Here is a 16,273-nt window from a genome sequence, read left to right as displayed (position 1 = left end):
TAGATTATGGTCAGCTATACCAAACAATGCGGTTGTAGTGGATACTTACACAACCATCCCGTAGGCGCCTTCGCCAATGTACTGCAGGTTCACGTAGCGGGGCCCCACTTCGAAGACCTGGCCCCGCACGATCTCCGCGTTGGGGTTGGTGCTCGTTGCTCCTCCTTCAGCCATCACGGTGCACTTTCAGTGAGCGGGAACACAAACTGTTTACTTTAAAGTACCTCACACGCTCACTTCTTCCAACTTCAGCATCCGTAAATGAGGCCACACACTGATCAAGTCTCGGCGTTTTAATTTACATCAAACACCTAATAATTAACCAAAACAAACCGTATCCGACCTACATTATCCACTACCCGACCAAACCGTACACTTGTCACAGTCACTCGCTTATCATTCTCGTTTGCAAGACTTCATGGACACTCCCGCACGTACCGTTACCGCTCCACAAATGAATACACACATAACAGCATCTCTTTCACACTTATGCTAATTGTAATTTATCGTTTCCTTTTATTCCCGAGTGATGTGCAACTCTACGCGTGCCTTTGATACCGGTTTTTCTTTATTATACAAATAAACATGGGGCAATGCAATTTGACTTTGAATAAATGTGTTTGAATTGAATATTACATAAATTAAATTATGTTTATCTTGAAATAAAAATATTACTTTCATCATAAACCTTGTATAATTGTCACTATTGCCAGCATACAAAAATGTTTCTGACAGTTTTAAGAAGTTTTTCGAAATAGTTAAACTTATCAGATTTTTCCTCCAAAATTCATAAATCTTTCAACAAAGTGATAAACCATCGATAAACTCAGGTAATACTGCCATTTAATGGGTATTATGTTATTTAAAGAAGGTTCAAATGAAATATCATAATTATGAACATTTTACTAGAAAATTATTCTATAATAAATTATCTTCTTGACGCCTGACTGATCCACTGAGTTAAAAAAAACATCTCTTGCTTGACATTTGTTTGACATGTACGGTACGTGTATCACGAGCCAATACTCGCATTTTAATTGTTCAATTAAGAAATGCTAATATTATTAAATTAGTTTCAATATCGTAACGTAATCCTCTTTTTTAAGGAACTTAAAATTGTTTGTGAAATACCTGACGCGGGCCATGGATTGATAGATAACATTATAACACTGCAAAAGTGACCTCGTCTCATCGTTTCGAAGGACTGTGCAATTGTTTAGGTATGTCGGTTTGGTCAGGCAGTACGGTCCCAGGCCCACCAAATCGTTACTCTCAGTATAGTAACTGGTGCCCAAAAATGAGCAAGGTATGATGTTTCTCAGCATGTTTTTTACGCCGCTCACAGAGCCGTGCTACGCTAAACGCAGTGTTTACAAGCAGGCTCGCACGATTACACGTATCACGTATTATTATGCAGTCTCTTGCGTGGTTCTCTGTTGTGTAGTTGTGTCACAAGTTTTTTTTATCAGCACAGGAAGTCCTCTTATGTGGCAATTTTAGTTCCCACATTTCAGTTAGGTTGTTGGGACAGATAATAAAATATTTATATTCAAAGTAGTAGATTAAATAAAGCACCCTAAAAGTTATAAAAGAGCACAAGTAGCATGGTTTAATTATTATTTTATTTTTTTCATAGTGAAATTGATGTGAGATTTGCAAAGCCTTAAAATTTGGTTTTGTACTACACGGAGGCTGCTACTAGTCCTTCTTTAATAAAGAGTGAGTTAACTGTTTGTTTTTTCGGAAAGGGTTGCTTGGGTCCTGTAGTGTAGTGTCATCCTGGTGTAAATCTGTGGCCTTAGTGAAAAAGGGTACAAGATAGGTAAGTCTCACGTAGCTAAGGTGTAAAAGGGCATAAGTGTTATGTGGGACTTACGCCCTTTTACACTGCGCTTGTACCCTTTTTCACTAGGGCCACAGAAATGTTGTGAAATATGACTTTTTATGGCAAAGGTAAGGTAGGGTAAGGTACTTTATTATTATTTATAAACAACAATTTTACCTCTACCTTTGGTATAAGAATGACACAAATAGATAACTCACAAGATATGAATCAAATGGATGTATTTACTAGCCACAACTCAGCAAAATGGAACACTGGACCTCTATAGTACCATGTCAAATTGACAAGTATTCAGGTACCTATTTAATACATGATTTATAAAGTCACTTTGACATAATTCCACGGTAACTGTTTCCACAGTAGTTGTTCTTAGAATGACTTCATTCTAGTCACTTTGTTTGTATTATATTATATTTCTTAGAACTAATTGTATTTATGCATCTAGGATAATATTTCTCAAAATACCCCTCTATGGGTAGAAGTGTACCTTTACATAAGCAAGGGAAAGGATAATATTTGCTACACTATCGCATTGGGCAACTGTTATGTTAGCTGTATCTTCATTATAAATTAATAACATAACCCAGTGTTCCCTACCCATACATAGCAGTACATACAACCATTGGTTCTTAGAAGTTATATTAAGTCACAAAAGTGGTGCCAAAACCGGTTTAACACCATAGTGCTTTTTTATATGTAATATTTAAAATTGAAAACAAGATTTGTTGCTATTTAATTGGCTATGCTTCTCGCTTTTTGTTTCAATTAACTTGAATTGTCGGTAATAACTTGTGTTGTGGCTAATCAATATGTTATGAATGATGATATTTTGTATTGGATAGATTTGATTGCTTATTAATTGATGTGTTGTGATTATCAATACTGATTAATTGGGAATTAATGAGTACAATTATTGTTTAGGGCATATAAAACTTTTGTTAAAATATAGTGGGAATATAGACGGAATTATGTGTTTCTAAAGTAAGAACTAAGAATATGAATGGCAGGAACATGCAATAGTTTTAAATACATTCAAAATTTAAATAATATTTTGGTCTATTTAGGATTTAATCAAATAAATCTATAATAAACTCAAACTCAAAATATACTTTATTCATGTAGGCCTAGCAACAAGCACTTATGAATATTGTTTACAACTTACTAATTACTCAACATTTTCCAATTCTAACATTCATCACAATACAGCATGCTCTAGCCTAGCCACCCAGACATCAAAACTTGCCAAGACAAATGCAATTTTGATTTGTCAAAATAAAGATTCAAATTAGAATGGAACGGGAGACTTTTTATAGGCCTGTGGGCGGATAGAGGATTCTGCAGCACTTAGATATTATTATGCAGGTAATAATCACTATGACTTTCAACTAATTAGCCAATTTATATAATGATTATTCAGAATAGTCAATCTTTGTGGCAACAACTAACAAAAACACTTTCACTTTCTTTGGTGTGTCTGTGTTGTTATATTATATGGCCTTTTATTTTTATTTATTTTTATTTTTGGAAAATAGGAGATTTAAGACTGTTGGGTTTGGGTGGTTCTATGGTCAAAGATTTCAAAAGTAGAGATAGGGCGGTTCGTATAACGCCTGGCCAACATGCGCACCAATGAAATTTATGTGCACAAACTCCATTTGCGCACCAATTTTCAAGCCCTGTTTTTAGTGCACATACGGCCCGTCTTTACGGAGTAATATATAAGTCAATGCTTATGGTATCGAAAGAGTTGCAATACATATATTTAGGAAATTATGTCCGTCTGTTGCTGCCATGTGGGTAAAAATTAAAAATGGGCCACATCTGTATATACAAACATATAAGTATAAACATGAGCAAGTGTGGATTAGTATAAAATTGGGTTTAAACAAATAAATTCAAATTTGTTCGATTTGAATGTATTTGTTGTAAGTTGTTGCATTTCTATTAAAGTATTAGTAAAGATCTAGCTAGGTCTTACCTATCTCTGGGAAAACGCGCATTTTTGAGTTTTAATATGTTTTCTGTTTTATGTCTCCCAGATATTATTACTACACTAGAGTATGACTTACATACTTATAATTAAATGTGCAACAGAATCAAATAACCAAAAATTATGAAACTTCTTATAAGTACAAACAATAAAAATATTATGATGAAATTATATAGGTAGTTTAGTGACATGACATCCCTATGCCTATAAATTTTGGTGACCGAAAAATATATACTTAGTTAATTATAATTAGTACCTGATTGCAAGAGTTGCAGTTGAGATGATTTTATTATTTTACCTATCTACATGTATGTCACTACTGAGTTGTTATAATATGCCTAGAAGAGCAATCAATTGGGTCACTTTCTATGGACATTTGCATACAACGTGACCAATTCCCATTGCTCTTGAGTAGAATGAGATTCTTTTGGCAACCCTGCAAGTACGTCTAATTGACAGGTTATTGACTTTTCATCTGAGCACTCATCTATCTCTAAATAACAAAGATGATATCATGTTCCATATACTCACTGTCTCATTTCAATATCAACCTAATGTACTTACATTAAGGATAATTTTTGGTTAGCTACATGGTCTAATAAAACATGGTCTTCTCTTCCCAGAGTGTCACTTGCCTACGTCACAATAACATTGCCACTTTATTTCAACATAACATGTTACATGGGTACATTATATCTATGGTTAATAAGTTAAAATATTTCTTTATAATTTTATAATTTTCATTTATTTGTATTTTATCTTAAATTTTACAATAACACGTCATTTTTAATTATTCGTTAGCAATATCTTCCGATTCACGAAAGAAATTTCAGACGTTCGGGTAATTCTGTTTACACTACTGGCAACACAGGATAGCGCTGTCACATTTGACAATCCGCCATTTTGTCCCTGACCGTCATCCTTGTCGAACGCGTGTTAATTGTTATTTCCTTCTCGCTCAGTGTCAGCAGTCGCAGTGTTTTCCAAACTTTTCACGTCGTAAGCTTGGTAATTAATGTTTTGTTACGAAAATGGTTGGCTATTCTATTCGGAACTGTAAGAGTAGGGGTGAAAAGGGCAGTATAGATTTGTTTTATTTTACTATGTTTCTACATGAATAACTTAAAATTAATGCCGTTAAAATAATTTTCACCGTTGGTTAAAATTCTCCCACATTTTAAAGTTTGAGAACCTGTAAACAGCATGATGACGTAGGCAAGTGACAGTTAGGTCATTCGCGAATCTCGGAAGAGAGTACCAGGCGGAGTATATTATTATACCATGGTTAGCTATGATGGCACAATGTCACCCATGATATTCAGTTCATGCATGATTGTTTCTTCATGCGAGGCAAGGCCTGCATGCTCAGGCAAATTGTGAATGGCATGTGCACACATGTGGTTACGCATTGTGTTGCTGGGTATCATATGTGGGTATATGTTATAAATAGTTAGTCTTAAAATAAACTAAATATACGTTGGTATAGGCAGCATCAAAAGTAGCGGATCAGACTACGCTTCAATATCAATAGTATGTTGACCATCTTGTTACATCTTATCAAAAAGAGCTATTGTCTCCGTATGTAGAACAATTAGACTGTCGCCATCAGATATATCGGAGCGGCCGAGGTGCTCAAAAATGTCTGTACATAAAGGTCATAAAGGCTTGTTCAGATATTTGTACTTTAGAACGCCAACTGTAGAGACATATCTCTATTTGGAAAAGTATTCCAGGGTGCTAGGGATGTTGCGGATGCAGATTTTTTGACATCCGCGGATGCGGATGCGGATGCGGATATTTAAAGGCTCACATCCGCGGATGCGGATGCGGATGTCAAGATTAGGTACTTAGGAAACGTCAAATACTACATTTTTAGTATTTTTTTATTAAAAAAAAACGAAACGTTTAGTATTTGAGCAAGAATATAGGTGCGTTATATTTAGTAAACAGTAACTTGGCCGACTTTTCTGGATCTAGACGATTTCGATATAGATAATGACGAAATTACCTAGCACTTACGCCGCCGCTAAGACGTTCCTGTACCGACTTGTTCGACATCCGCATCCGCATAAGCTCCGCATCGATTTTATGCGGATGCGGATGCAGATGCGGATGTTGAAAATAATGCGGAAGTTCCGCGGTTGCGGATGCGGATGCGGATGTTCGCAACATCCCTGCTATTAGATACTGTTGGCTTGTTGTCACCCGCTACTACTACTATTGATGCTGACTGTACGTACCTATACCTATATTAACACATTCATTGCCACCCAGCCAAACAAGATATCCGCGCCAGGCCACAAAAAATTCTTCATATAAAGGTGTAGTACCACGATCCCGACTATCGGGTCGTTCGGCCTGGGAACGAAATCATAAAAAGACCCGATAATTAGTCGGGTTTTCGGCACTGAAAGTGTTAAAGATGTACCTATATTAAATTCAGATGCGTTATAGTGTTTAAACATCGATGTTCGTACGAGAACATAAAAATAAATCAGTTGAAGTTGTTGCAAGGTAGCTACGATAACAACTACGTTACTAAATATATGCAATAGCACTAGGATAAATAGATATAATGAACTTGATAAAAAGTTATATCACATTATTTCGTTGTGTAACATACATTCGCAGGGAAACGTGTATGTAGTTTATTTTGTGACTAACTTAAACCTAATGTTGTGATGTGATGTGGTAACAAAGGTGTAACTAACTATGTTCGGTATCGTCTTGGGTCGTCCCATTCGTTTTTCGTCAAGTTCTTAAATTAGTCCTATTCTGCTTTCGTCACCCATTCTACATTCGTCACAATCGTCGGTGGCTTTCAATGTAGAATGGGTGACGCAAGCAGAATAGGACTAATTTAAGAACTTGACGAAAAACGAATGGGACGACCCAAGACGATACCCTATGTTCAAGCCAAATTTTCGGGAATTGTAAATTACACTGAAATGTTTCACTACAGCACCTCCTTCAAAACAGAATATTGTTTATCACCTCATGGCTCCTATGTTTTTTTCGCATGTTACGCGTTCACGCAAAACCAGCTTCTAAAGGTGTCGGGGTCTCGTACAGTTTTACCCCAATTTCGCTTTAATTCAAGATCGTGTTTCGCTTGCAGCACTCGTGCGTGATGTCGGGCGAGGCGCCAATCCAGTCGGACGCAGGGCTCCACACACCTGCGTACCTGTCATGGCGGAAATTGCAGCTGAGTCGCGCGAAGCTGAAGGCTTCCAGTAAAACTTCGGCGCTGCTCTCTGGATTCGCTATGGTAAGTTAGACCAAATTTAACAAAGGCACTATACTGCGTGCATTTCTGACGATAAGTCTATAATAATCAGTCGGATGCAGGGCTCCACACGCCCGCTTACCTGTCATGGCGGAAACTGCAGTCGCGCGAAATTGAAAGCCTCGAATAAGACTTTGGCACTGCTCTCTGGCCTACTATGGTAAGCTTGAAGTCCCGATAAACAACGGCCATTGCACTGTATCATGTAACTAGTGTTCTTAAATTTGCGCGTAACTATATAAAAACTTTGTGGTCCAGTGATCTACCTATTAAGTGGCAATTTCTACCATCTGGCTACCTACTACGAATACCTTTACACAATTAATAGATTTAAAAAGCAATCGAGACCAAAACAAACGTGTAAAACACAAATATTGGCCCCCACCTCCGAGTCTGACGCACTTTACTGCATAAGCTATGGAATATCAAATTTCACACGTTCCTTTTGATTAGAAAATATGAGCATTCTCATGTTTTTCAACTTAACTCACCACATTGATGTCAATGGTTCGTAACGATCTGTATCTGTTAAGGGAGGCTATAAATTCCTGACATTTTAAAGTTACTTTGAAATCTCGTATAACTACAGGGGGCATTAAACGTACATGTGTACCTATGTGTTTACACACCGAGCCAGAGAAACAATAAACGAAAGCCACGTATCTCGCTCTATCAGACAAAATGGTAACTTCTCTATCGTTGGTCTTCCTTTGTTTGCTCAATGTGACCGCAGCATTCACTAAGGGCGGGTTGCACCAAACCACCTGCTAACGTAGGCACAGTTTGCTAAATTTTAACGTTGACGTGGGGGTCTTAACGATTGCTAAATAAAATGCGTTGCACCAACTATAAAATAACGGAACGCTAAAATAACTGATTGCTAATCGTGTTGCCGTATTATGATCGCAATCCTACCAATTTTTTAAAAATCAAACATAAATTCATGAAATACGGACAAGTTCAATAAAGTGCCGCCATTTTTATCAGGCGATCAAATCGTTAACCAGTGGTCTACGATCGGTTAAGGCCAGCGTAACTTTTTAACAGACTTTAGGCGTGGTGCAACCCAAATATATATGCAGTTAGCGTTCGTTAGCGCCATTTTTAGCCATGATCAGCACATCAAATGGGCATGGTGCAACCCGCCCTAACAGATTTATTAGGATGATTTCATTTTTTCTAATGCATAATATCTATGTACGTTAAAAACAAAGTAGGTATAGTTAAGCAGATGTTCTTCACATTTACCTACAGCAAGCAAACAAACGAAGTTAAAATCCCATTTATTTGATATGACAAGTATTACAACAAACAACTTATACGTATTATATGTTTTTATGAGCACATGTCGGTAAAGTTGGCAATGTAATAATATGTAAGCAATATAATTATGTAGCTATATATGACATTAATGACATAATATAGCCTGAGAAACCCTCGTCCTTAGTTCCGACACTTCCGACGACAATTGAAACAATAGAATTGTTCGGACATAACGATTCTTGATGATGACTAATACGTATTAGTGTTATTGTTAGATTTTAAGGTAGACTTGTTATTGTCCTTTCCACATACTTTTAACCGCAAATGCCATGTGTTTGGGACGGAAGTACCTACATAGGGTCGACCGGGAAATTTCGTTATCTGCCTCTATTGTTCCAATTCTTTATTCTTGATATTATTCCAATGGGCAAGAGTGATAGGTTTTTGGTGGTAGGTCCAAGTTGCGGAAGGTTTCTAAAAAGTTTGAAAAGTTCTCGGAAATCTCAGGAAATTACGCCGGGAACAAAGAAAACTTTCGTTTTGGAAATGGAAGATTTCGATCCCCATGCAAATTGCAAAAGTATGAGAAATTTCCGATTTTATTCCATATGGAAATATCGCAATTTTGGAAACATGGCGACGGCACATCAGTAGAGGGAAATGTGACTCGAAGGATATAAATGTACCTAATAGCTACACTTAAATACAAAGCATGTAGTGAATATTATTAGAATCGTGACTATTGTGGGTAATTAGCGGTGCTCCTTTTCTGAGGCGTAGATGTATTTTGTTGTTTATGCATCATATTATGCATGTCTGAGCGGCAAAGCATTATGTACTTCGAAAAAAGATAGCTATTTACGTAAATACTGGTTTTTAGTTTTTAACAAAAGTTTGTTTAACCATTCTGTATATTTTTGTGTAGGTATATATATTCTCAAATTATTTAATTAAACCATTGATTAGGTATTATGAAATCCACAAAGTCTACATAGTCAACGTACCTATAAGTAGATATCACGTTTGTGTCTCCATTAACTGTTACTTTTTAACTTATTATCACGAGAACATGAAAACAAACCGTATCACATATTGTATGCGCGTAAATAGAGCGAACCACGAATGCGACCTACATTTACAAACGGCGATAACAATGTTTACAACACAAGCGTTGATTTCACATTGGTTCACAGGTAGCTATGGTGGAAGTGCAACTGAACACAGACCAAACCAGCAAAGTGCCCAAGGAGATGCTGGTCGCGTTCACAGTTTGCACCACTCTACTCGTAGCTGTACACATGCTGGCCCTCATGATCAGCACATGCATCCTACCCAACATAGAAGCAGTGGGGAATCTACACAGCATATCTCTGGTACACGAATCGCCCCATGAAAGACTGCACTGGTACATCGAAATCGCTTGGGCGTTTTCGACACTACTCGGACTAATTCTGTTCCTAGTGGAAATAGCTATTCTCTGTTGGGTGAAATTTTACGATTTGAGCGAGACCGCCGCCTGGTCCGCTTGCGTTGTACTTATACCAGTCATGATTGTGTTCCTAGCGTTCGCCATACATTTCTACATGTCGTTAGCAACACATAAGTACGAAGTTACTGTTACTGGCATTAAAGAGCTGGAACTACTTAAGGAACAAATTGAAATGGGCGACCATGATGGTAGGATGAATAATCTCACATTACTCGACCAGGGCAGAGTCGTTTGAAGACTTATGGCTACGAGCCTCAATTAGCTACTAATCGTTTGTCTTTATCCATCATTCTGACTTATGTATTTGTAAGAAAGGGATAAAACATAAATTAACTAACTGAGGCTGGTAAAGTTTTATGAATAAGGAGGTTGAGCCTTTACCTTTCCAGTGTCCGGTTTTGGGATGTTATTTACCTTTTTGACTTAAATATACCCACGTTTTTATTGTTAACGCGTAGATTGTAGGAAAGTACTTATTGATCTGTATATTAAAAGTGTACTTATATAAATGCCAATTTTGCAATATTATGCTTACTTAAGGGGTATATTAGGTTGGGCCGTGAGCGTTGAACGTAATAGAATAATGTCAAACTTAATAGTAATTAATAAGATTTACCTTACAAAAATAATACACTACGGTATATGTAGTTTGAAAGTTTAACTGCCTGCGGAAAGAACAGGCGGTATTTTATCTTAAAGTCAAGAAAATAAAGTATGTGTTACTAAAAACTTGCTCAAAAAATAATGCTTATAAATACAGCATAAAACGTCTTGTAATAAGTAAATTGTATTTTTTGAATAATATGCGACGAGCATGACATAGTTTTCGAATCTCGAATTGATAAAGTTTCCTATAAAAAATATTCCTATAAAAATTCCTATTCCTATAAAAATTACCTTTATTATGTTTACGATATTGTTTTTTTACACATACCTTCTTTAGAAACGTTGATCATATCATATCCCTAATATCGGATATAATACAAACTATTAAATATAGGTTTGAAGAATGGCCGAACTTATCCTTTGTCAAAATGTGAAATAGTGTAGATTTTATTTCTAACCAACGTGTTATTTAAAGAATAATCCTGTCTACCAACTAACGGCCTTGGCAAAAATTTATCAATTGCAAAAACATCCTTTCGACAGTTATATAAGTTTATGAATTAATTTAGAAATTTACATACATTTTTATTTTGTTCCTGCAATGGTCAATTGGTCAGTCAGAAAGTTATTGTTATTACATATTGTTCACAATAATAACTAGCAATAATGTCGTCTTCTATATATTTAACCGACTTCATTTGTTTAAGTCTTTACGTGCTAATTTCGAAACTTGTAAATCCCAAGTTAAAATCAGTAATGCCTAGAAATAATAGAGCTAAAAAATGCAATTAAAGCGAACAAAATCCATCACGGAAGAGTAATTTGTATTTTGATTAAATTAAACAGGGTACTGCTGGTTGTTTTTTAGTTATTATAATATTAATTGATTTATTTGTTAACATGACATTATAATTTTTTATTATTAAGTATTATAACGAAAAATACAATTTATAACGTTTTTCAAAAGTTAATTTCTTTTGAGTTTGTTTGGTTATAAGTTATCTGGAGTAGATGTCGATCTAAAATATGCAAAGACCCAAAACTTCAGTAGGCTAACTTCAGTACCTATTTTTTTTTTAAATCGATGTTCATTTAATGTTAACATAGTAAAAAAAAATCGTTCATAAGTAACCAAAAGATGCGAAGTATTGATTCCTTATTTTTTGAGTTCCAATTAGGTACGTCAATATTTCCTTGGAATGAGTTATGTTGTTTATAACTTCGAATACGTTTCAGTTAGCTTCAATGTATCTTAAAATGTAGTTTATTTACAATATTAACATACAAAAATAAAATTATCGTATAAAACTAACTATCAGCTCTGGTCTCCCCAGAATAGGCTGATAAAGTTTCGTTTAATGCGCGTTCTATAACCAACCGTAACTTAATGGAATAAAGGCTAAAATCGCTAATAACTAAAAAAATATATTTATTGTGACTGAGTAATATTCAGCTCTTTTGAATTGGAGTAAATTGTCAGTAAGTTGACGATAGATTATGGACGGCAATAAATTAAATGTAAATGTTAAATTTGACCCAATAATTGGGTTTTGGGAATTTCTATTTAGTTGTACCTATGTAAAATTGCATTTTAGATTTTGGGATTTTTATATTATTTCCACTCATAATCACGAGCTCTTTCGGTTTTTGTAGTTTTGTAACGGTCTTAGAAGGTTGTATTGAAAACCGTAACCAAACGGTACAAACATTTTGGGGGCACTTATTTTTCTGTAAAAATGGAAAAAGCTCGTGATTCTGAGCAGAAATGATATGAAAATTTCCAATTCTAACACAAACATTGGTACAACTTTAAATGGAAATGCCCTTACACTTAAGTCCTCTGTGATAATGATAAATATGACATTTTGTTGAATCTGTCGATGTATCTGCGTCAGATGAGAACTGTCGGAACCTAATGCGGCGTGTGTTGCGCACGAATGGGGGAATATCAGGGGGCTAGCCAAAATGATAATCGTTGATTGAAAACGCCAATCGAAACTTAGGAAATAGTCACGTTTAGTGTTTGTCATCTTGGCTAGGCCCCCAGTGGTAGCGTTGCCGCGCAATACTCGTAACGGGACGGCACAAAAAAAATATTAAATTAAAATCTGACGCAGATTACATATTAGCATAAGAGTTTTGAAGTCCATTATATAAATAAATAATATTGAATTTTATATTTTACCTTAACTCGTATCCAGAATAAGGGTATCATCTTGGGTCGTCCCATTCGTTTTTCGTCAAGTTCTTAAATTAGTCCTATTCTGCTTTCGTCACTCATTCTACATTGAAAGCCACCGACGATTGTGACGAATGTAGAATGAGTGACGAAAACAGAATAGGACTAATTTAAGAGCTTGACGAAAAACGAATGGGACGACCCAAGATGATACCAGAATAAGAGAAAACTCTATTAACTTACGGGGAAGTAGCTTATTAGTAAGAAATATGAGATTTAGATATACTAACAACCTACAACGCTGTAGCCTCATAAAATACACCCCTCTTATCTAGGAAATGGTATATTAAAATGGATCACTTTCTTGACACGTCTGCATCGTTTCGCTAACGCCTGCTGTCGTTGAAGCTGCTCGTTATAGAGCGATAGAAGGAGCCATCTTCGACATCGTCATATTTAGTGACCGTTTTAATATTTTATCTTTGTCTCACGGAAGTTTTATTACTAAAATCTCTCTTCTGATGTCAGTTTGCTCTAATACTGGATACGAGTCTACGTAGTAGGTAAGTAATATTTAATATTAATCCTAGCGTGGAATGTTAAGACATACCTGTGTAATGAGACAGTTCATGACAAAAAGAACTATTAAGACTTGAAAACCTTTAAAAATTGTGTAAACCGAAGCAGTGCAAAAAACACAATACAGTAGGTACAGACACTTGAAATCGGCCGTTGCCCAATGATAGCAACCTACCACCTATAGGTATTTATGTATATACAATCAAGTTCTTTTTGTCGTGTATTGTCACAACATTAAAAAAAAACATCCGTGCAAGATGGCAGTGTGTACCACTTTAATTATAATCGAACGATCTGTTATGGTTTAGCAATATATCACCACATTTGGTCAATACAGTAGCGTAGTTTCTTGTCAATATTTCCTATTTTCATTTTCAGCCAAAGTTCGCTGTCATCCAGGATTTTTCTGAGGTTTACTAGTTGTTCCTGTGCGAAGGAAATAAAAATCTTAAGAAAAATATTTGTTGGCACTTAACTGTAAGTATGTACTGGCCGGATTATTCGATTTAATATGCAATATTAGGAATAAAGGAAATAAAAGTCGAATTTTCATGCCAAGTTCTACGTCGTGTAGAGTTTATAAGGATATGTACCTACCTAAACATTCTTACTGCCAAGTTTGTGTAAAGTTAACGTAGCCAGAGTCTACCTGCATTTGTCCGATGTGGAGTTAATAAGCCATACTCACAGGTAGGATGGGTATGTCACAAAACTGAAGTAGGATAATGTTAGATTCGGGTATCTCAAGACTAGACAAAGTCTTAAATTTTCCTGCGTTTGTCTGATGTGCTGAAGATAAACCATACTCACAGGCGGGATGGGGTAAGGCGTGGGCATATCACAGAACTGCCGTATGATAATGTCGGACATCCTAGACTTGACGCAGATATCGTCCACCCAGCAGCCTTCCTGCATCTGCCCCGTGTGCAAGTGGTAGAACCGGCCGATACCGCTCTTGATGTTTCCCTCCCAATGCCCTTCGTAGCGGTTGCCATTTTCTGATTAAATAGATACATTGTAACTCATGTAGGATGTCAAAAGATTTGGATACACATTAAAAAACGTACTAGCTCATTTGTTGTTTATATATAGATAGACGCTAGTCTTGTTTTCTTGTAGGCACCGTGACTTCGTGAACCTTATGTTGGAAGAGGTAATACCTCCCAAAACATTGGCGTGCGGAACGAGTGACGTATGTTTGGACAATAAGAACAACACACACACTTCTAGGGCTAATGTCTACAATGAATACTAAAACCACTGATATTTCACTCAATTGTTCAAGCGCGATTAGTTCATGAGCAATCAATAAAGACAGTCTAAATGATCGAGCGAGACGTACGTATCATCAGCAGAGCCAAGTGTTTCTGATGACCTTCGCTGTCTCACATCGGTTTTTTGTTATTCTTAACTAAAACTTACTTTGAACGAACATGCCCAACCCCTCTTTCAAGCTCGTATTCCAATACCCGACGTAAAAGGTCCCGTCGGCGTACCACATCTTGCCGAACCCGTGTCTGTGCCCCCTCTTCCAATGGCCCAGGTATACGTCTCCGTTCTCGTAGTACCACACGCCGACTCCCTCCGGCTTGCCGCGGACCCAGTCGCCACGGTAGTCGAGACGGAATGTGCCGTTGTCGAGGCGGTGGCTGAGTGTGCCGAATCCGTGCCTGGGTGTTTGTAAATATATTTTTGGAATTTTAGTAATAATTGTGTATTACCGTACCTTCACGTACCTACCGTACCTTCTCGTAACTTTTTGCTTTAAGTGCATGTAAGAAGTATAATGATTTATAGTTTGAAGCTAATATTTTAAGGCAGAAAAGAGCTTAATAATTATTAGTTACCTGAATCCTTTATACCAATCCCCTTCGTACAGTTTTCCGGTGATTGTGTAAAAAGAACCTTTTCCTGCAACATGGGACTAAGTTAAATCTTAAAACTGCCTTCAACGGCTTCAGCCCTGGGTCTTGTTTCCGATAAAAAAAATAGGCCAAGTAAATGATAAAGGCCAAAATATACGGAACTGAACATCATTTCAACGTGAACTTGCAATAGGTTATGGGCCCTACATTGCTGTTGAATTAATGAAGTCAAAAAATGGTCGTTCAGTCGCCATCAGATAGGTATATCGCAGCGGCCAAGGTGTTCACAAAATCTGAACACGCACTAACGCCTTGACAATAGAGGCGTGTTCAGATATTTGTGAGCACCTTGGCCGTTTCGATATATATCTGATGGCGACTGTTCCGTACATAACTTCGCGGACCACACACGTACGACCGTGGCCAACTCCACTGATGACCATCAGCTAGATGTGATCCACTTGACCACTTTGAGATGCTAATTTGGCCCTCAGCAGCCTCAATCTCCTATTTAAGGTTAGGTAAATACTTATCCAGAGAAATTGCAGCAACTTAATACACTAACTTTGTTGTAGCGTAGTCCACGCCTAGGCTCAGTACCTACACTTGTTAACCCTACCTTCTTTTAGGTCTGATTTCCATTCCCCTTTGTAAACATCCAGTCTAGACGTAAATATTTTATGGTGTAAACCGTTTTTTATCGACTTCTTTTCAGCGGCTATTGAAAGCGGGGCGAAGTTACGGGGGTGCCTATAAAACGGCATTATAAAATCGAGTTTGAAAACATAAATAAGTATTAAAATAACAACTAATATAATTAAAAATAGTTACGTCCGCTGATGACAATTTATGACATATTCAGACATGACATAATTAGGTACCTACCTTACCTAATCTACCTATACATATTTTTTTAAATTTTTGCTAAAACCAACCTTTATACACCGCGTTGAAAGTCCATTTCATTTTCTCTTACCACCTTTTGTCACATTCGATTAACAGTATTTGCCTCAACTCCCTCCAAGCTCAACTCCATACTCAAGGCGGCTAAGACTATGGACTATAGACTAGATTATCTATGCTAGGCTACAAATTGGAAGAGAATCAAAGAGTATAACTGAGTATAATAATATATAAGTGAATGGAAGGAGTATTATTTTATAATGTCTATTA

The 16,273-nt window shown here is 36.6% G+C and overlaps 3 protein-coding genes across 7 annotated transcripts in view; 1 reads left to right on the top strand and 2 right to left on the bottom strand.

Moving 5' to 3' along the window:
- Positions 1-467, bottom strand: part of LOC134648683 (mitogen-activated protein kinase ERK-A) — a 182,272-nt gene extending 181,805 nt beyond the window's left edge. For both annotated transcript variants that reach the window (XM_063503187.1, XM_063503186.1), the window contains exon 1: positions 50-467. In XM_063503187.1, the coding sequence (XP_063359257.1) occupies positions 50-174 (125 nt within the window). In that variant the 5' untranslated portion in view covers positions 175-467. The remainder of the gene's footprint in view (positions 1-49) is intronic.
- A 543-nt stretch (positions 468-1,010) lies between these two features.
- LOC134648694 (calcium release-activated calcium channel protein 1) lies at positions 1,011-10,111 on the top strand. 4 transcript variants are annotated; one of them, XM_063503203.1, is made up of 4 exons: positions 1,011-1,220; positions 1,637-1,719; positions 6,952-7,101; positions 9,576-10,111. In XM_063503203.1, the coding sequence occupies exons 3-4, from the start codon at positions 6,964-6,966 to the stop codon at positions 10,104-10,106; spliced, it is 669 nt and encodes a 222-aa protein (XP_063359273.1). In that variant the 5' UTR covers positions 1,011-1,220; positions 1,637-1,719; positions 6,952-6,963; the 3' UTR covers positions 10,107-10,111. The 4 variants fall into 4 exon arrangements, with proteins under 4 accessions (XP_063359273.1, XP_063359271.1, XP_063359272.1 ...); XM_063503201.1 differs by having other exon boundaries at positions 1,011-1,306; XM_063503202.1 differs by lacking the exon at positions 1,637-1,719.
- A 3,370-nt stretch (positions 10,112-13,481) lies between these two features.
- LOC134649208 (MORN repeat-containing protein 3-like) lies at positions 13,482-15,964 on the bottom strand. The gene is made up of 5 exons (XM_063503926.1): positions 15,720-15,964; positions 15,083-15,146; positions 14,658-14,905; positions 14,046-14,233; positions 13,482-13,661 (listed from the first exon to the last, which is right to left on the bottom strand). Exons 1-5 carry the CDS (start codon positions 15,862-15,864, stop codon positions 13,551-13,553), a joined length of 756 nt encoding a protein of 251 aa, XP_063359996.1. The 5' UTR covers positions 15,865-15,964; the 3' UTR covers positions 13,482-13,550.
- Between the last annotated feature and the right edge of the window lie 309 nt (positions 15,965-16,273).

This window comes from Cydia amplana, chromosome 6 (genome assembly GCF_948474715.1).
Source record: "Cydia amplana chromosome 6, ilCydAmpl1.1, whole genome shotgun sequence".
In the NCBI taxonomy this organism is placed as follows: Eukaryota; Metazoa; Arthropoda; class Insecta; order Lepidoptera; family Tortricidae; genus Cydia; species Cydia amplana.
Note: the sequence above shows the minus strand (reverse complement) of the source record. Positions and strands in the feature narration are given on the sequence as shown.

Coding starts and splice junctions, on each gene's coding strand:
- LOC134648694 (XM_063503200.1), top strand. CDS start 1,223: ATGTCGGTTTGGTCAGGCAGTACGGTCCCAGGCCCACCAAATCGTTAC. Junction 1,307..6,951: donor GGTGCCCAAAAATGAGCAAG/GTATGATGTTTC, acceptor TTTCGCTTGCAG/CACTCGTGCGTGATGTCGGG. Junction 7,102..9,575: donor TGCTCTCTGGATTCGCTATG/GTAAGTTAGACC, acceptor ATTGGTTCACAG/GTAGCTATGGTGGAAGTGCA.
- LOC134649208 (XM_063503926.1), bottom strand. CDS start 15,864: ATGCCGTTTTATAGGCACCCCCGTAACTTCGCCCCGCTTTCAATAGCC. Junction 14,906..15,082: donor GATTGGTATAAAGGATTCAG/GTAACTAATAAT, acceptor ACAAACACCCAG/GCACGGATTCGGCACACTCA. Junction 14,234..14,657: donor GTTGGGCATGTTCGTTCAAA/GTAAGTTTTAGT, acceptor CTATTTAATCAG/AAAATGGCAACCGCTACGAA.